The following is a 21,593-nucleotide window of genomic DNA, read 5'->3' on the forward strand; positions in this document are numbered from 1 at the left end:
ATGGCTGCTTTCATCCAGAAATAGCGCCCTCCCTTGTCTGCGTTTGGTACTGCAGCTCAGTCTCCCAATCGCCCCATACATATGCACGGGCGGCTGAGCATGCATGTGTTCTCAATTGGGAGAAGGCAACTGGCAAACTGCTCTGCAGAAGAATTGGGTTGTCACTTGTGATGAGCGAACCTGGAGCATGCTCGAGTCGATCCGAACCCGAACTTTCGGCATTTGATTAGCGGTGGCTGCTGAAGTTGGATAAAGCCCTAAGGCTATGTGGAAATCATGGATATAGTCATTGGCTGTATCCATGTTTTCCAGACAACCTTAGAGCTTTATCCAAGTTCAGCAGCCCCAGCTAATCAAATACCGAACGTTCGGGTTCGGATCGACTCGAGCATGCTCCAGGTTCGCTCATCTCTAGTGGTCACCATACATATTAGATGGTGGGCCGGTTCGGCTTCAGCTGCAACACCATACCCAGCTCATAGTGGTCGTCCTGGAAGAAACACGCCATCTTACACAACCTCTTTAAAGTGAAGTTGATGAATTTAGGTCTTTCATCTTAAAAGGAAAGGTTTCCCTAAAATCCCTGATAAATAGAAGTCCCTGTTCTTTTGTCGTATCAGTTCCTGGGGAAAAGCTCAACGATAGGGATGAGGGAATATCCAGTCAGCTTGCTGGCTTCGAACTTTGCTCCAGTTCCTTGGAAAGCGGGATCCAGCCCTGGGAAACTTCTCCAAGTTTCCCAGGATTAGATCCAGCTTTTCCAGTCACCCGGAGTGGCACAGAAGTTTGAAAGCCAACAGCCTGACAAGCCGATAGTAACAAAGCACTTTGCTTAGTTAATACTTTATTTTCTCTCATGTCTACTCAGCAACCAATATGGCCTCTTCTCCTCCTCCTCATCCAGCCTTACTGGACTCCTGATAGTAAAGGATTGAAATCGCTCTTGGTTACTTAAAGGGGTTATCCAGCGCTACAAAAACATGGCCACTTTCCCCCTACTGTTGTCTCCAGTTTGGGTGGGGTTTTGAAACTCAGTTCCATTGAAGTAAATGGAGCTTAATTGCAAACTGCACCTGAACTGGTGACAACAGTAGGGGGAAAAGTGGCCATGTTTTTTTAGCGCTGGATAACCCCTTTAACAAAGGCATTACCAATCAGTGCTCCAGATATGTTGAACAAGAAGAAGCGGTGCTGGAAGCCATATTGGTTGTCACCCAGATATATAGAAGCACTAAACAGAATTTAAATGGGAACTTTTGTGTAAAAAAAAAAAAAAAAAATTCAAAATGAAAAGTTTTGATCAGTCACTAAGTGAGCCCTCTCTCTCAGCTACGTGCCACAGGATGAGACGGACTCCCAATAAAAGTCTATGGATCCCTTGGTGTTTCGGGCACAGGCAGCAGGGATGTAGGCGCTCAGCCCGGCTCATTATGGCGATTGGTTTGGTTCCAAACTCTTGAACCCAAACTGATAAAAACTTTTGATGTCACTTAAATTATTTTCGTTTTTTAAAGTGACAAGTACTATTTAAGTAATAGACATTGAAGATCTCTTTTTATGGCTTTTAAGGGTAAATTCTCTTTGAGAAGGGTCATTAAGTGCCAAAAAAAGAAATAACTATTCTTCATAGTGCTATTCTTCTAGAAGCATCAGTCTGCGCTCCGAAGACAGACTGCCAAGACTGAGCAACAACCTCTCCGCGGTACCAGTAGTCATCTTCACCATCTTGCTGATCTTGGCCACCACGGTGATCGTTGCTAACTCAAGATCTATAAAGGTAAAGTCAACATTAGCCCCCCCCCCCCCCCCCCAAACAAAAAGAAAAAAACAAAAACCTTAATCATAAAGCAGCAACATCTCTTCCAGCAGAAATGTTAAAGGGGAACACAGCGATGCAGGTGCACGGCCTTAGAAACTTCGGCTCTTCTACTTTTAAAAGTCAAAACCAGTTCACAATTGCACTTTTGCCTCCGGGCTGCCTTGTGCAGGAACATTATTTGGCGTCGCTGGTCACGTGGTCCTCTGCCGGGGCGCTGTCACTCTCAGACTTGGTCCCGTTGTACAGAGAGTCCTTTCCGTTCAGGTAGCCGTTCTCTGTGATCTCGGTGATGGTGAGGGTTTCCTGTCTTGTCAGCTCACTGGCTTCTGCCTCTTCGTCATCGAGGTTTCTCAGGACCAGGGGCAGTTTAGCGTCGGAGGCGGTGTTCTCCAGGAAGGCGATGTTGCTTTCCTCGTATTTGGGCAGAGGGTCCCCGTCTTCCAGATGCTGGGTGTACAGCTTGCGGTTATCTGAGGCGCTTTTTACGGCTGTCTCCAGAATTTCTTTTTCTACGAGGCGAAGCTTGACGGCCATGGCTGCGTGAAAGGAGAGCTCGCCGCTGTCTAGGAGCTGCTTATCGTCCTGGGATTAGGAAAGAAGAAAGCAAATCAGTAGTGATTATTTTTAGGATAAGGTTCACTGTGTTTGCAGTGTACATCAGGACCTCCATATACCAGGCATGAAGCCGCTGCACAAGTTGGATGCAGCTCTAGGGAGTCTGGAAAAACCTGCATATGGCCTGTGGCCTATGGCTGTATCCATGTTTTCCAGGACTCCATAGGGTTGAATATAACTTATGCAGCTGCAGGGAGTCAAATTGTTCCAGTTCAGAGAATGTCGCTAAACCCGAACAGTTCGGCCTCTCTGCTCAACACTAGAGGTGGATTAAAAAGTACCTAAACTTTCATTCAACTTCTGACATGTCAGACATTGTGATCAGGAAGGGTGTGATCCCTATTAGAATGGAGGGACAGAAGCGCTCATCTAAGTGCTTCATCCCTTCGTTTCTGTTAGGATCCTATTACATGGAGCGATGATTAACGATTGCAAACGAGATTCGTTTATCGTTTACCTGAAATCATTCACCATATTACACAGAACGATAGTCGTTAGTTACGATCGTTATTGCGATCGTTACTATAATCGTTTATTCCTTCTGATCCCAGCAAAACAATGGACAATGTGCAATTACACTGAACTAATGCGAAACTACAGCGAACGAATGTGGAATTACAGCGAACGATTAGAGAACAATTAACAATAATTCTAGGTTCAGATCTAGATCAACGACATACAAGCGATTTTTCGATCGTTGCCTGCAATTACACAGAACGATTATTGTTTAAATTCGAACGATATACTGATTTTTCGCACGATAATCGTCCTGTGTAATAGGGCTCTTAGTCTTTCCTCCTCAAGCCAAGTGGACTCCATGACAGTGTCACAGAGATGCATAGAGACTGTCATGGTGTCCATACTATGTACTCTTGCCCTATCATTCTAGCAATCGGCAGGGGGATCCGCGCTTACCACAACTGCTGACATGTCAGAAGTTAAAGGAACGTTAATGAAGACTTTCAAGGAACAGGTTGCAGGCTAGAAGTAATGTTACTATACTACTTTACTTTACTATAGAAAGGAAGACACGCAGGTAACCGCTGACCCTCCAGCTGTTGCAAAGCTACAAGTACCAGCATGACTGATACAGTAGTGTTGTGACAGCTGGAGAATACTGCTATGGACATGACAGGTGTGACCCCCCTCCCCTGCAATGAGCTGCCCCTACCTCTACCGTAGTCCTGTAGGTTTTGAGCAGGAGTGAAGCCCTCGCCTCCAGGAAGGTCCACAGCTTAATCTCAGTGTCCCAGCTCACTGGAAACTCGCTATTGCCCAAGGTGAAGATCTTATCGATGGCGTGGTCTCCGATAAGGTGTTCTTTCAACTCCTCTGTAAAGGGTTAAAGTGAAAGGTTAGCGATGAGATAATCAGCTCATAAGTGATCTATGTGTTCAGGTTGTTATTGTACTACAAATCCCAGCAATGTGGCCATTGTCAATCATATCATAGTATCTAATGTAAAGGTATAGGCTGATTTAAAGGGCAAACATGCACATGCATCAGTAGGGGGGCTGTTAGTTTAGACCCCAGCCAATCCACTAGAAAAGAGATAAGTCAATGAACGTAAGAGAGTGTAAGGCCTGACAACACCATAAGAAAACCGCATCCCCGTCAGCTGAATACTCAATACTCACAGGAATTCATGATATCACTTTATCTGCAGGATTGGGGGGGGGGGGGGGGCTCCATTTCTGGACACCAACATACATATGTGAGAGTTCCATTGCTTTGCTACTAAGCGACTCTCCCTCTAAATAGATGACAAGTTAGCTATCAACGCGCTATGGTATATAGGCCTATACATCTTACCTTCAGTCATGCAGAAGACTCGCAGGAAAGCCAGAAGCTGAGCGGATATAGGTGGCTCCGTGATGTGCAGCGCAAATACACTGGACCTGTGCAGAATATAGTATATTATGTATACAGTGATACCTTGGTTTAAGAGTAACTTGGATTAAGAGCGTTTTTGTTTAAGAACTCAGTTTTTCAAAATTGTGACTTGGTTTAAGAGCATTGCTTTGGTTTAAGAGCTCCCTGTACTGGGTGGGACGGGGAGTGGGGGAGGGGCATGGCCTGCATAGCGGGGTCTACAGCCCTGTACTCTGACCCAGGAAGTCTCTCTCACCTTCCCAATCAAAGCAGATCCACTTCAGGCTGGGGCTTACATCAGGGGACAGGACTGTGGAGGTAATCTCTCCATAGCTGTAACCCCTCTCTCCCCAGACAGAGAGCGCTGCTGTTCTGGGCCCACATCTGCCCTGCTTATTCCTTCCTGCTCCCTGCAGACTCTGTCCCTTGTGTTTGCCATCCTCTCCATTATGGGGATCTGCATCTCCATCCTGTATCTACAAACTGCTGCTGTGTTATCAGGGTTATACAGTTACTATACATTATACTCCACATGCTGCTATACTGTACAGTAACTTATAAATCACATATCCAGCTGCTGTGTTATCAGGGTTATACAGTTACTATACATTATACACCACATGCTGCTATACTGTACAGTAACTTATATATCACATATCCAGCTGCTGTGTTATCAGGGTTATACAGTTACTATACATTATACACCACATGCTGATTGCTATACTGTACAGTAACTTATATATCACATATCCAGCTGCTGTGTTATCAGGGTTATACAGTTACTATACATTATACTCCACATGCTGATTGCTATACTGTACAGTAACTTATAATATCACAGATTCTGCTGTTTCTGAATGTTTGTTTCATCTGTTTTACATGTTATTCAGAATAAAAAAAAAAAATCATTATTTTGGGGGGGTGGAACCAATTGTCTACACTTCAGTGTTTTCTTATGGGAAGTTTTGCTTTGGTTTAAGAGTGGATTTGGATTACAAGCGCGGCCCCGGAACGGATTATGCTTGTAATCCAAGGCACCACTGTATAGTGTATATGTATGGTGATGCCAGCTACAGGGGCATCATTCTGTTCTGTCATCATTTTGGCCCCATAAGGACTAGAAGATAGAGATATACATATATATGTATATATGTATGTATAAAAAGTTAAAAATTATATATATTTATATTTATCATTGCCCCAGTAGCCAGAATCCTGCTCCACACTGACGAGGGGCAAATACCCCGAAACTGCAGTCTGTGGATGGATGCCTAGCCTTGGTAACCCTTGTCTTATGTTGTTATACTCGCCACAGAGTTAGACTTTGACTTGCAGGGGCCACCCTGGTGTTTCCTTATTTAGGTCCCAAAGCTCGCAACAGAGTGAGGACCTGAGGGACTACGTATCAGGGTGGTTTGGTGCTCTCCCCACTAGGAGGCACCCCTTGGCAATAGGCTTCCTTCTCTGGAGAGAGGGATATCTGGCTATTCCCGTGTTTTGAGACTAGTAACTGAGGCTCCACGGACCCCTTTTTTGCATATATATATATATATATATATATATATATATATATATATATATATATACATATACACACACATATACACACACACAAACACACACACACACAGAGGTTGGATTGGTGCTATACTGTACTCACGTAGGTATGCCGGCTCGTGCCAGGACTTCGGCCTTCATGGCATAAAGCCTGTCGCTCTTGCTGACGCCCAGCTTTATCTTCACCCGGTCGTGGGCGTTGTTCTCGAAGAAGAATCCATTGTGGATGACAAACTCCGCATTTGACCGAGTGCCATAGAATATGTAAATCTGGGTTTGGGCAGACAGTGTCCGGGGAGGGGGGGGGGGGAGGAGGGGGACACGAGTCAGGACATCACAAGAAAGGTACAAAAAAGGGTAAAAAGCCAAGCACTGAAACCTCTCTCTCCCCGCCGCCACTCTGTTTACCCAAGTGTGATAGGAAAATAACTATTATCTGCCTCCCACCCCATAAAAGTTATGGTGGGCTTTATGTGTTAGCGGCTGGACATTTCGCTCCATAGAAGGCTTCTCGTGTCAGCCCAGACACAGACGGTAATCTGCCCGCGTACTTGTGTGCTCTGCAACTACAACTCTCAGCATGACCTGTCAGCTAATGAAGGGGCACGTGAGGCCTCTCTGATCCATAAGGATGTGACTTAGTTTTTTATACCTGCTATATATGGGAACTTTCTACTCTGTCCGTACTCACATTTCTGCCCATAGGGGGCAGTATGGACGTGAGTGGGTTATAACCAATCCCTTCATTTCCTTATATAGCGGAGGTCACTGCGGTGACGGACAGCTCTGGCTCCCTATGCGGCGATGCTGCGGAGCGTCAGCTCTTACCTGCTCTCCTTCCTTAAATTCCTGCAGCGCCACGCACTCGCATCGGTCATCCTCTAAATTATAACCGGTAGTTATCTAAGCAAGAGGGAGAAGAAGTAATGAATAAAGATTTCGACTCATTAGATACTTTTTTACCTCAAGCGAGATTGTCTCTTTAGACGGCATAAAACATTAATGAAAATCATTCAACGTGCGACTGTTCCACCTGACGTGACAGGTTTGGAGCTGAATATTTTATGAAACCTACTGGGGGGGGGGGGATCACAAACACTCCATATTTAGAGAAGCAAAACCTGGATTCTCGCTCGACACCTGCTTTCTGGGGAAAAGATGGTCATCCATACGGTGCAGTGGAGACACGTGAGGTAGATATGGTCACAAGTCCTGGGGCCTCAGGTATCGAATCTGCCTAATGGTAATAGTGGTCATGTGACCCATAGCAACCAATCACAGCGCAGGTTTAATTATTACACAATAATAGAGAATAAGTGAAGATGTGATTGATATATGGGAATAAAAGAGGCTTTTAGAACATGTAGTGTGCCGCTATAGAGGATACAGGATAATTCCCATCTTGCTAGAATACGCTATTATTTGATCTCAGACTCACACAATAGATTAAAAAAATAAGCGGTAATACTACTTCAGTGCTGCATTCTCTTCCAAGTTTTTCCTGCACAGCGCCCCTCTTGGGGGTGTAAGGAACTGCAGTGCGTCCCCATTAACAGCAGCACCAAGGCCAACAGTGGAGGGAACACAGCACCCATTCAGCACTGCGGCCTCTCATACCTATACCGACAACCAACCATCACTTTATAACATAGGGAAATTTCCTTAAAGGGTATTCCCATCTGAAGAAGTGATTCTCACAGGACAAGGGATAACAAGCTGAGTGGTGGTGGTATCTGACCTACAGGACTGTATGATTCCAAAAATCACCGTACATACACTGTACTGTCAGCACTCCATTCATTCACTCTCTATGGGGAAGCTGAACATTAGTGCTGAGCTCAGGAATGTTCCGGGTCCCACATACTTCCCCTGGCAGTACACGTGCGGCAAAAGGTTTGTGGATGACACTAAAGTGTGTAATAGGGTTGATATTCCTGGAGGTGTCAGTAATATGTAAAAGTGATTTCGCTTTACTAGATAAGTGGTCCAAGTGTAAAATAATGCACCTGGGGAGGAGGAATCCTCTATCCGAGTACCATAACGGCAGTACTGTGTGTTAGTAGAGGCTTCAGAAGAGAGGGATTTAGGTGATTTCTGACATCTTACAAGGAGTCACCAGTGCAACCAGGCGGTGGGGAAAGCAAATCGTATGCCGGGCTGGTATCTATATTTTATGGTATGCTGGGCTGTGTGTGTGTGTGTGTATGTATACATACATAATTGAAAAAATGTTCAGCAGCACTAGAAAAACAAATATGTGCGGGTGCACGTCTCACCAAACCGGACCCAGGTTCGTATAGAATATCCAAAGAGAAGATGGAGACCGCACTTCCAAAGAAGAATTCACACTTTATTCACACCAGATGCAACGTTTCGGCTCAATGTGCAGCCTTTCTCAAGCAGACTGCTTGAGAAAGGCTGCACATTGAGCCGAAACGTTGCATCTGGTGTGAATAAAGTGTGAATTCTTCTTTGGAAGTGCGGTCTCCATCTTCTCTTTGTATACATACATACATACACGCCGGGCTGTGTATATAATATATACATATAAAAAAAAAATATTACATATACATATATTTATATTTATTTATTTTAGTATGCTGGGCTGTGTGTTTGTATATAGCTGGGAATTACTAGAAGATTTCTAGAAGGGTGGACTAGATGGACCCAGTGGTCTTTTTTTGGCTGACAATCTTCTATGTTTCTATGTATGTACCATTCATTCTGAGGACCATTTAGGCCGGGTTCATGAGAAGGATGGGAGTCCCAGCAGGCAGAGTTACAATAACTTGTTATTTTACTAATAGGGTATAAAAAGATGGAGACTGGAATACTGTTCACATTGGGGAAAATCTGGGAGACATCCATCTAGGTTCCCACCATTACAAACCCCATATGTACTATACTGCTCTGGAGACCAGTAAAGCTGGATGACAACACCTTGTATCATGGGTCTGGTTGGGTGTCAGGGCTACAGAGCAGCATAGTAAAGCTGGGTGCCAGGTGGGAGCTGTGATACTGGTCTCATTGGCTGTCACCCAACTTTCCTTGAAAAAAGGATATACATAATAGATATATATAAAAAAAAAAAAAAAAAAACATACTTGATACAGCTCAAGCACCAAGTGTACAGTGATGTGTACGGTCACTCACCAGGCCGTTGGTGTGATTACACATGTCCCAAAGCGGAATCAGGGCCAAAGTAACCCGGGATCCATCCTCAGTGGGAATCTGATTCTGTCGTGTCATGACGGATGATACAGCCCACCTACAGGGAGAAAAGACCCCATAAACCTGAAGTCACACTACAATATGGCCAGCACAAAGATCTGCCATGAAGTGCAGAATTTACAGATTGCTATAGGCACTGGATAAGACACCAGGGGCGATGTGCTACTTTGTTCTTATCCCTGCGAATACAGCCCATGAATAAAATACATCCCTGATTGACGGACGTCGCCAGCGCATCACTGGTTTTAATAGGTTTCAATAAAACATATCACATGAAAAATATTGTGCGGTCAGCAGTTCTGTGGCATCGACACAACACATCAACACATAATTGGCTTTTAATCAATAAGATGACTGAATTTTTTTTTTATTAATAGAAATTGTTTAACGCTGGGAGGATGGTGAATAACATCTCCACGGTTACAGGGTTTACTTATATAGGAATTATCTATTATATAGAATTATCACCGCGATAGTCTACCAGCATATGGGACAGGAAGAGCTGAGCAGGGTGATGGTATTGCATAAAAAAATGTAGTATAACTTGTTACGTACTGACTGACATTGCTGCTTCTTTTAGAATTCGGAGTGGGTGGTCTCAAAGAACTGTTGATTTACAGAGTAGGACCGCCCACTGGACTCCTAAGCTATACATACTGGAGTCTTAAGCTATAAATCAATCTACTTAGCTCGGTCAGCTTTGCAACATGATGCTGGAAAATCATATTGCTTGTTCAATGTCACAGGGTCCCTTTAAAGGGGTACTGTATGTCCTGCAGGAGGTGGTGTATTCTTTCCAGTCTGACACAGTGCTCTCTGCTGCCACCTCCCTTGCTCTGGACAGTTCCTGACATTAACAGAGGTGGCAGCAGAGAGCACTGTGTCAGACTGGAAAGAATATACCACTTCCTGCAGGATATACAGCAGTTGATAAATACTGGAAAACCCCTTTATGGTGCGTTCACACGTACAGGATCTGCAGCTGATTTTCTGCAGCAGATTTCATTTAAATAACTGAACACAGCATCAAATCTGCTGCAGATCCTGTAGGTGTGAACGCACCATTAAGGTGCGTTCACACGTACAGGATCTGCAGCAGATCCGCAGCAGATTTGATGGCCTAGAATTAATTTGCTTTAAATCTGCAGCTTCAAATCTGCGCCATCAAATCTGCTGCAGATCCTGTACGTGTGAACGCACCCTTAGGGTACAAACCCACACACCGTATACACAGCAGATACGCAGCAAAAACGCAGCAGATTTGAAGCAGATTTGGTGGTGCAGATTTGATGCCGTGTCCAGTTATTTAGATCTAATCTGCTGCGTATTTGTTGCGTGTTTGTTGCGTATTTTCTGCGTATCGCAGCAGTAAATAAGCTGCGTATACGGTGTGTGGGTTTATACCCTTAAGGTGTACCCGCAGTTGTGACTACCTGCTCGGTCTGACATGGTGCATGGGTCCTATTCCAAATAACAGTGCCCGAGCACCATACTTCCCAGGGTGTCATACTTGTGCCGCCAACAATGATGCAAGCGAATGGCAAGAACGATTGCCCAAGGAGTCGCTTAAAGGGGTTATCCAGCACTACAAAAACATGGCCACTTTTTCCCCTCTCGTCTCCAGATTGGGTGGGGTTTGGGACTCAGTTTCATTGAAGTAAATGGAGCTTAATTGCAAATCACACCTGACCTGGAGACAAGAGAGGGGGGGGGGGGGAAAGTGGCCATGTTTTTGTAGCGCTGGATAACCCCTTTAAATTAGCCACTATCTGCCTGATCAGCACTGGTATTAGGCACTAGTCTCATTGCATTAAAGGACCCCTAAAGTATACTATAAAAAAGGCAATAACTATATTCCCTGATCGGCACTAGTACCGCCATGCCTACTTATAAATGGGGTGTTTTATCAGAAAATAAATATATTGATATTTTATCTCGAGCAAAAAAAAAAAAAAAATTTACCCCAGCTAAAGAAATCATCTCCCATTGGCGTCTTCCATTACATGGCTATTTGCACTATATGGATCAGAAGAGACGTTCAGCTACCGAAATACCACAATGTAAAAAGATCTTTATATACGATAGATAATACTGTAGTAGTAGTGTTATACTAGTATATTCTACAAGCAAATCCAAAAAAAACCAAACCTAAATAACCAACCTGTAGTCGTCAAATGTGAAGGCGTCCTTTAGGGGCAGCTTGTTGGCATTGGGATGGGTCTAAGAAAACGGAAAAAAAAAAAAGGTATGAGAAAGAAAAAAGGAAAGAAAATAAAACAACGTCAGGAATTGCTAAGCAAAATTTCATAATTTAGCCTCCTAACAAGAGCCAAATGAAACAGGAGGTGCCCAGGAGTGTTACGCAGGGATCATCGTGCTATTATGTTCTCATATATCAATGTCAACTTAATTTGTTGTGCCCAGCAGGTTCCATTAATCTGCGTCCCCGTATTCTGAGACAGAACTCGCAGGCAACGCAAATTTAACAATATAAGGTGGACGCTCTGGACAGGGAAGCGGCCATCATTTATACATGTCAGACAGGAAGCAAGAATTAATTAGGCGTTTCAGCTTACGCGCTCTAAACAAATGTTTCAGGAGATTTTTTTCTCCCCCCCCCCTCAAAAAAAATTAAATTTTCAATTTCACACTGCGGCGGACGCCAAGATGTTAAAGGGATCGTTTCCAAAGTCAATGGTGACAATATACTAGGTAGAAATTTAGATTTATTTTTTTCAATGAAGCGTTGCTCATGGCAACCAGAATCCTGCTCTCATTTATCAGAAAGCAGTTATGCGATTGGTTGCTATGGGCACAGTTCATCCTAGCAACCAATTAGAGCACTGTTGTTTAAAAAAAAATTATCACTGCATTTTCTAGTTGCTATGGGCAATAATGGGAGTTTGTCAGCACATTGTATCCTAGCAACCAAGCATGGCAATGCTTCCCCTTTAGAAACCTTAGCGCTACATTGCTATGGACAACAACAGCACATGCTGTAAGGTGAAACTGGCTCAGTTGCCCCTAGCAACCAATCAGATTCCTCCTTTCATTCCTCACAGACTCTTTGGAAAATGAAAGGTGGAATCTGATTGGTTGCTAGGGACAACTGAGCCAGTTTCACTTTACACCATGTTTGATAAATCTCCCCCAATATTGTATCCTAGCAACCTGTTTAAATTGGCGCCAATTTTTCACCGAACAACATCCACATCTTGTTTACAACGCTGGCTCTCAAATCTACTTCAGAAAGTGAAAGCACCAAAGAGGTTCACAAAAAATGGCTGCTCCTCATCTGCTCACAGGTTGCATGTGGTATATTGATGTGAACGGAGCAGAGCTGCAGTACTATAAACAACCTGAGGACAGGTGTGGAGCTGTTTTCGAAAAGTAGCCATGTTTTCTTCATCCTGAACGACGCGTGTAACCCCATATGGCGCATTCATTGTACTATACGCTCCAAATTTTCTCATGACACTTGCGCAAACCAGACCTCGTGGTTTAAAGTGAATTTACTTCAAAAGGGGGTCATTTTACAATTTTACAGCCATTTTTTGGGGGGGCCGGGGGGGGGGGGGGTGCTTAAATTAAAATTTTGCAAATTATGGTGTGTTACATCTATAATACCTCGCTTAAAGCCTGGAAAATCATGTGACACATTCACACAAGAATTTTTTTCCGGTCAGAGAAATTCGCCATGGAAGAGTGGGTGGATTTTCACTTTGTATGTGGCGGATTTTTGCTGGACTGGCCCAAATTTACAAATCCCATATGTGAATAGGTTCCTGACAATGTATGCAATAAACATGGATCGGTGATGGGGAAACCTGCGGCCCTCCAGCGGTTGCAAAACTACAACTCCCGTCATGCCTGGACAGCCGAAGGCTGTCCAGGCATGATGGGAGTTGTAGTTTTGCAACCGCTGGAGGGCCACAGGTTCCCCATCACCGATTAATCATGTTACTTCATGGGGGAACCCTGTGATATCATAACTAGTTAAGGGTTCCCCACACAAAATGGCCGCCTCCACCAAAAAACAAAGCGGAGGTAGAATGTACTTTACAATAATTTTATGACTTTTCTCTGTCTCGAGAAAGGGGGGGGGGGCGTAATACAGTCTTTGAAGGAGGCCGCCGCCACCGCCGCGTTCTTGTTATGCTGCACAATGTAATCAAACACTTCTGCCTGGCTCAGAGAAAATGTGAATGTGCGGGGAGACCTCCTACCACTGTTAATGAAGCCCCGTGTCGTAGCCGGCTTTACTTGTGATGCATTAGCATCTGGAGTGCGCGGTAATTCATCATCCCTCACTGTAATGTACTCGCTGGCACCGTGTGCAGGACAGTAGGGGATGAGGCAAAAGTGGCTCAAACTATAAATCAATTATAAAACAAAAGCCTTAGCTCAGTGAGCAATTTGAGGAAAATTATACACTGCAAGACTGCCAATTGGGTGGGAGATCTCCGTGGCTTCTTCTCCCACCCCCTCCTTGCCACTCTCTTATAACCCTTTCATTCCTGTCTTTCATCGGCTACTACCGTGCTCTCCTCCTGCAAGGATTTATCCCATTAGTCCTTGTGAAACTACAACTCCCAGCAGCCGGCCAGGGCAAGTTTTGGAGGAGCCAGAGATCCGCTTTTAGTAGCGGATAGGGGATCCAAGAGAGAAAGTATTATCTGCACATTAAGAGTCAGGTCGGCTGCCATAAGCCTGTGCATTTATGTTGCGGTAAACCTGATCTCGTTTGAATGTGCCCTAAAGGTTAACGAAGCAGAAGTGGTCACATGATCAGTCACGTGATTTTCAGGGTTTTAAGTGAGGCATAGATGTAGTTTTCAAAAGTTTAATTTAAGCCCCCCCCCCTCCTAAAATGGCCATAAAATTACCGCTTTTTGAAGTGAATTCACTTTAAACCCCCCCCCCCCCCAGATCTGGTTTGCCCCAACCCCGCCACTGGGGGGCTCACTTACAGCACCTCACCATATATAGACTGAGAGCAACTAATATCACTTTAAGTAATGACGCCATGACAGGTCTGGACTGTGGACGCAAGTTACTAACATATCAATAAATAGTAGAGAAATGGCAGCAATGGTTTAGGGTTCAGTATTGTATATACAGAATATATAGTGTGTAATATACTGCCTATGCATTGTATATACAGAATATATAGTGTGTAATATACTGCCTATGCATTGTATATACAGAATATATAGTGTGATATACTGCCTATGCACTGTATATAGAGAATATACAGTGTGATATATTGCCTATGCATTGTATATATAGTGTGTGATATACTGCCTATGCATTGTATATACAGAATATATAGTTAGTGATATACTGCCTATGCACTGTATATAGAGAATATACAGTGGGATATACTGCCTATGCATTGTATATATAGTGTTTGATATACTGCCTATGCATTGTATATATAGTGTGTGATATACTGCCTATGCATTGTATATACAGTATATATAGTGTGATATACTGCCTATGCATTGTATATACAGTATATATAGTGTGATATACTGCCTATGCATTGTATATACAGTGTGATATACTGCCTATGCATTGTATATACGGTATATATAGAGTGATATACTGGCTATGCATCGTATATACAGTGATATACTGCCTATGCATTGTATATACAGTATATGTAGTGTGATATACTGCCTATGCATTGTATATACAGTATATATAGTGTGATATACTGCCTATGCATTGTATATACAGTATATATAGTGTGATATACTGCCTATGCATTGTATATACAGTATATATAGTGTGATATACTGCCTATGCATTGTATATACAGTATATATAGTGTGATATACTGCCTATGCATTGTATATACAGTGTGATATACTGCCTATGCATTGTATATACGGTATATATAGTGTGATATACTGGCTATGCATCGTATATACAGTGATATACTGCCTATGCCCATCACCGCCCAGGCATAACACCACACAGAAGAGGAGAGAACTGCTGGAACTAGGGGCACTAATGCACGAGACGCCTTAAAGGAATAGCTCCGGGTTGTATTGTAACTGTAAATAATTCATATAACAAAGATATATCTGTTCACTTCCAGGTAACTAGTTACTGGGCGAATTCAAGTGTGCGGCTAACACACGCAAGAGGAGGATGGGGACACACTGAGTCCATCTACACTCCAGGTTAGCATGAAGCACTGAGCTGTGTGCTTCTCCCAGTTATTTATAGGAGATCTGACAAACATACCCCAACCTTAACAAAAAATTTCTTAAAGTGACAGTAACAAGGATGTAACAGCAGCCATTTTGGTGCTGATCGGTTTAATCACCTAGATGCCACAGTCCTAGATTGGTAATAGTAGCTGATCTCTGGGGACCCCTATAGTAGGTACACTAGCAATCGAAAAATTACAAAAGAAAAAAAAAAAATTCCCTCCTTGGACCGACTTTTAAAGGAATTGCTGGATAAGGATAATGGAAGTTTTGAGACGTTTATAACTGCAGGACACAGGAGCTGAGTACACCGTACGGGCAGCACATGGCTTCTGTCAATAACAAATATTTTCCCTCGATAAATAGACAGGTAGCTGTGGCTGCGGCTCTGAGGCTTTCCCAGGAGACTACTGACTGGTCACAGGTTGAGCGCAGACAACACATCGCAGCCCGGAGGAATATTGTATATTAATACAGTGTAATCAACCATCAGGCGATCGGCAATTATACAGACACAGAAGTATAAAATTCCTTTAATCCAGACCTGCCAGATTAGGAAATACTGTAAAATTAAAAAGGGGTCAACAATCAGACGGGTCAAATTTTTTTATTTTCCACCAAATTATGCAGATTTTGGTGCAAAAGAATGGTGAATCATTGGACATATTCAACATCCAGACTCTAATATGAAATCGCCCAGATTTCCTTAAAACTTGCATTGGATTTTGCCGTTTAGTGTGAACACAGCCCTGTCCATATGAAAGTACAGTATAGAATATATCCCCTTATTATTGGAGACGAAGCTGCCCCCACAGATTCCCATTGAGGTCAACCAGATAGAGGGAAATTTGCATAGGAAATGTGAACCCGATGGTCAAAATTATCTCACCATATTCGACAAAAGTCTTGGAGTGGAAAGGCATTTAGAGACAATAGATGCCCAACATAACCTTTGCCCAACATAACCTTTGCCTTATAGGACTAGATTACCTATAGATATTAATCCGTGTGTGTATAAATAAATAAATATATATATATATATATATATATATATATATATATATATATATATATATATATATATATACACACACACACACATACACATACATAGTGTAGAAATTATAAAATCCAAAAGGGGGAAAAAAAAAAACCTCCTCTGGAGCTCACATAGGTGTTATTCTACTGCCACCTAGTGTCCACATGCTGTCAGTTTCCCTGCATTATAGATTACATGGGTGGTTTAAAGGGATTATCCAGCGCTACAAAAACATGGCCGCTTTTGCCCCACTCTTGTCTTGTCAGTTTGGGTGGGGTTTTGAAACACCAAGTAAATGGAGCTTAATTGCAAGCCACACCTGAACTGGAGACAAAAGAGGGGGAAAAGTGGCCATGTTTTTGTAGCGCTGGATAACCCCTTTAAGAAGCAAAAAGCATGCAGGGGAGCAGGACTTGCTGAAAATTGTAGTTCTACAGCAGGGATGGGGAACCTTCAGCCCTTCCACAGCTGTTGTAAAATTGCAAGTCCCATCATGCCTTGACAGCCAAAGCTACAGCTGTCCATGCATGATGGGAATTGTAGTTTTGCAACAGCTGGAAAGGAAGGTCCTCAATCCCTTGTCTTCGGTAACATTGTTCATTACTGTAACACCTAAATTAACTGTCACTGGTTCAAAAAGTTAGCAACCAATCAGATGTATTGGAATTGTATTGACAGTAGGGAAGGGGACAGCAGACATGATGGGTATTGAAGTTTTGGAACAGCTGGAGGGAAGGAAGTTCGAAACCTGTAGCAACCAATTAGAGCTCTGAATGGTTGCTATGGGCAACAAAAACAGAAAGTTGCCCCACAGCTTATTTTTGAATGTGGAATAGTATGGAATATGTCTGTGGTTGGCGGTTGCTATGCAGAGTGTCCTTAGTAACCAGTCTGACTCAAATGATTTTGAGCTGGATACAGTATAGGAGGGGAAAGCAGGTGGCAGCTATCTACTCTCTGCCCCCCAAGTCATTGCTCTGTGTCAGTCTGATAATCCAGAAGGCCTTGCTGATGCCAGCTTAAAGGGATTTTACTAGAACACTGTTAATATTAACTATATAACTGCTGACTCCCAGCATCCATCGGGTTCACAGGGCTTTGCTTTGTATTGCTGTTCGCCGTCTCCCGGTGGTGTTTAAGTAACATCTTAAGATGAGGACGGAGGAAGGTGGGGAGAGGAGCGTCAGGAAAGGTTTATGAGACAATAAATGCAGGTTTATTAAATGAGCGCTTCTCTCCGACACTGGGAAGTCATTTAGTAAGCATTTAGTCCGTCTTATCCCGATTAGAATATTAAAGTTATGTGTTTATACGTTACCTGAGAACACAAAACTACAACTCCCAGCATGCCCTGACAACCTGGTACTGCAACTATAGCACAAAACATGCCAGGACCCATATAAGTGCCTGAGCTGTAATACCAGACACAACCACTACTTAAAAGGTGTTGGTAGTAACATGTAAGTATTAATAAGTGTACTCCCTGTATACACTGGCAGCAGCTCCCTGTGTACTCCTAAAGAGCAGACTCCCCTCCTCCAGGCTGTGCTGTCCTGCTCTGTGGTGATTCTGTCCATAAGATGGCCGAGCATGGAAAAGCATGTGACCATGCCCCACCCCCCTTCATAGACATATACAGGCTCAGTGGTAGACACTGGAGGGCGGGCATGGTCACATGCTCCTCCATGTCAGCCATCTTATGGACAGAGTCACCGCAGAGCAGGGCAGCACAGCCTGAAGGAGGTAAGTCTGATTTTAGCTCTATAAGGTACACAGCTGGTCAGGAGTCTCCCTATAATAAAGGTCCTATCCTAAGGGTATATTCACACGAACGGACTCGCAGCGAGATTCTCGCTGCGAGTCCGGCAGGTCCTGGCAGTTCCCACACACTATAACTACTGAACGACCGCAGCGAGTATGTAATTCTACCGCCCTTAACCCCTTCTGCTCCCGCCCGGCTCCCCCGCTGTAAGCATACATTACCTTTCCTTGCTGCACGGGTTCGGCCAATCAGTGTGTTGCCCAGCCACAGCCACTGATTGGCCTGGACGTGAGAGCAGGACGCCGGACCCGTGCAGCAAGGAGAGGTAATGTATGCTTACTACGGGGGAGCCGGGCGGGAGCAGAAGGGGTTAAGGGCGGTAGAATTACATACTCGCTGCGGTCGTTCAGTAGTTATAGTGTGTGGGAACTGCCAGGACCTGCCGGACTCGCAGCGAGAATCTCGCTGCGAGTCCGCTCGTGTGAATATACCCTAAAGAAATAACGCGCCCAAAAGGACTAATCACTTCAGGGACCGAGTCCATGACTGAACTTGCCCTATAGAGTAACAGCGCCACTCTTGTCCATGGACTATCTGGTATTACAGCATAGTCCTGTTCACTTTGGTTCAGTCAGACATAATGCCAGATTATCAGATAATCATTTAAAGGTGACAGCCTAAAGCTGGCCATTGGATGGTTGGCGTAGTCACTAATCCAAGGTGTATGGCAGCATCCCGTCTCCCCTGACAGCCAGCGCTGTTGTACAGAAGAATCGGTCATGGTGGATTTTCTCTCATGGAGATAAACTGCTGCGAGAGGTGTCTGACAGCAGCCGTCTCTCCTCTCCCTATTGAGGAGGGCCTTAAAGGGCCTGCTTTATCTTCCTCCTTATTAAGAGGTATTGTCTCACATTGCAGCTCAGCTTCATTTACGTCAATGCTGCAATACCAGACACAGCCACATGTGCAAGGGCGGCGCTATTTCTGAAAATCTTTTTCTAAATCCCTTTAAGCATATAATCTGCACTTGTTCCTGCACACAGAATATACGTACAAGGACCGGAAAGTTAAGAGACGCCAGGCTCCCCGACAGAAGGCATTCGTCACAATGTCTTTCATCGAGTCTTTGAAAGTTGTACACGTGTAAGTGCTCCGGTCCCCATCTCCCCTTACAAGACAAGGTTGGGGCGGGGGAACACTTCAAGAATATCAAGCGGCTTCCTGGGGATGCTAAACTGTCCACCCGCATTACACCTCGATAAGACGAGAGAAAGGAGGCATCTTATCGGGAAGTACGGCAGCATCGGTAGTATCAGGGATGATGAATGGCGCCGGCCCGGCAAACGTTGATTATGTTATTCCCTTGTTGCGCACACGTGGATGTTTCTGATGCTCGCAGACATGACTAATATTTGGAAGGTGTAAGGGGCGATGGGATGATTGAGCACCGGGGTGCGGGAATATATGGAGAGGCCTCTATGGATTCTTGTCATTATGCTAAATCTTGTTCCCGGTCTTGGAAACCATGTAAGTTTCAGCGAGGATAGGATGATGCAAAAAAAAGTTTCTGAAACAAGCCGGAGCAGCTTAAAGGGGTAAGCTAAACAGAAAGGGTGAGATTTATCAAACATGGTGTAAAGTGAGACTGACTCCGTTGTCCCTAGCAACCAATCAGAATCCACCTTTCATTTTCCAAAGTGTCTGTGAGGAAAGAAAGGTGGAATCTGATAGGTTGCTAGGGGCAACTGAGTCAGTCTCACTTTACACCATGTTTGATAAATCTTCCCCAAAGTCTCTACTGCCACCTGTAGGCAGGAGTCTACAAACATGACTAGCCAAATCTGTATACACCCCTTTTGGGATACTTGCCCCTTAACACTTGAAGCGATGGCTAAAGGGACGTCTCTAATGTAGCCCAAGAGGGCACGGATTAAGATTGAAGGGAGCAGCCAAAGTACAGGCAATGCTCCATGGGAAATTATGCAAATTAGCTCATTTGGAATGCAGAAAACAGTCTCTGTAGTGCCACCTCTCTGCTGGTTTGGATAGCTACCCTTAGGTGGCAGTAGAGAGACAGCCCTTCCTTCTGCTCATACAACTGGGTCTCCTCAATGAGAGCCAATACTCTATGACTAACTAAGATGTGAAAATCCCTTTAAGCACTGGTCCATAAAAAAATTACTCATTAGTATACAGTTCTGTATATGCCCCAAGTATAGCGCCACACCTGTCCTCAGGCTGTTAGTAGTATTACAATTTGGCTCCATTCACTTTAATCGAACTGAATACTACATACATACCGATGGCAAGAGTGGCGCCATTTCTGAAAGAAAGCAGCCATATTTTTGAATCCTGGAAAACCCTTTAAACAATTCTGCCAGCATGCTTCACTCCTCAGGTCCCCGTCCAACTTGATGATTGCAGTACTGGCTTATAGATGTACAATGGAGATCACCTTTAAAGGGAGTGAATCGCACTGCTGCGTGCTTCTCCCAGCTATACGGACCAAAACTTTTCACGTTAGTGTTAGGTGTTAAAAGTTTGCAGTAACCCAATGTGTGGTCCACAGCAGCTCCCACTAGATGTCACCCAGCTTTCCAAACCCCCGAATGACAATCGTGTCTCATTATTCGGCAGTATATATATTACCCTGTGAAGGTTAGGCACCCAGCTTTCCTACAGTAGAAGCAGAATGTGCTACATGACAGGCTGCGCTCCCTCAGTAAGGGGGGGGGGGGGTCTCTTATTTCTGCTTCCCACCTGCTTCTTCTCATCACTTAGGGCCACAGGCTGGTTTGGAACGCCAGCTGCAAAACATAAAATGTGTGTTTTCTTCCCGTCCGGGGAGTCTGCCGGCCAAGCAGGGTTAGTCGCTCTCCCGACACAGAATACAGCCATTTATGGGCAAGCGGGTGAGAGAAAGCAGAGGGCGGCTGAAATGTTTATGGAAAGCAGAGCAGCCTAACCCTGCAGTTCACAGGTCTCCATCATGGGATTTATTAACACTTGACGTCCGTGTTATACGCTGCGCTAAAGCGGCAACATCCAACGATAAAGCTTCCTGCAGACATGACAGAGGAGAGATGCGGAGGGATCCTCATACCGGCTCCTCCTCATCTGACCCAATGTCAACCTCACCAACAGCTGCGAGCCGTCCCCACTTGGCTTCTCAAAGAGGGTTAATGAGGGGGAAAGGGATTTACAGGAGAGAAGAATTCTACAGAAATACCAAAAAATGGGGAGGGGAGGGAGTCTAATGCAATAAGACAGGTACTCGCATTGAAAAATAGGGGGCGCCCCTGCTGAATGCCATACAACAAAGAGCAATGTTCTTTATGCAGCATATAAATATGTATAAGCTGCTTACATCTCAGCGCATCAAACGACACAGAGGTCAACACAGTAGGATCATATTCAGAAAAGAAAAAAAAAAATTACAGATTTGCACGCACATTTACACTATAGTAGGTGCCCCCT

The 21,593-nt window shown here is 44.2% G+C and overlaps 1 protein-coding gene across 3 annotated transcripts in view; it reads right to left on the reverse strand.

The window, feature by feature from the left end:
* Nucleotides 1–349: 349 nt before the first annotated feature.
* Nucleotides 350–21,593, reverse strand: part of SETD3 (SET domain containing 3, actin N3(tau)-histidine methyltransferase) — a 32,315-nt gene continuing 11,071 nt past the window's right edge. For 2 of the 3 annotated variants that reach the window (XM_069950589.1, XM_069950587.1), the window contains exons 8-14: nucleotides 11,256–11,314; nucleotides 9,017–9,131; nucleotides 6,692–6,766; nucleotides 5,967–6,133; nucleotides 4,247–4,332; nucleotides 3,606–3,766; nucleotides 351–2,401 (exon numbers count right to left, since the gene is read on the reverse strand). In XM_069950589.1, the coding sequence (XP_069806690.1) occupies nucleotides 1,994–2,401; nucleotides 3,606–3,766; nucleotides 4,247–4,332; nucleotides 5,967–6,133; nucleotides 6,692–6,766; nucleotides 9,017–9,131; nucleotides 11,256–11,314 (1,071 nt within the window). In that variant the 3' untranslated portion in view covers nucleotides 351–1,993. Of the gene's footprint in view, nucleotides 2,402–3,605; nucleotides 3,767–4,246; nucleotides 4,333–5,966; nucleotides 6,134–6,691; nucleotides 6,767–9,016; nucleotides 9,132–11,255; nucleotides 11,315–21,593 lie in introns of all 3 variants that reach the window. The other variant, XM_069950590.1, reaches the window with a different exon arrangement.

Source organism: Dendropsophus ebraccatus, chromosome 13 (assembly GCF_027789765.1).
Source record: "Dendropsophus ebraccatus isolate aDenEbr1 chromosome 13, aDenEbr1.pat, whole genome shotgun sequence".
NCBI classification, from domain to species: domain Eukaryota; kingdom Metazoa; phylum Chordata; class Amphibia; order Anura; family Hylidae; genus Dendropsophus; species Dendropsophus ebraccatus.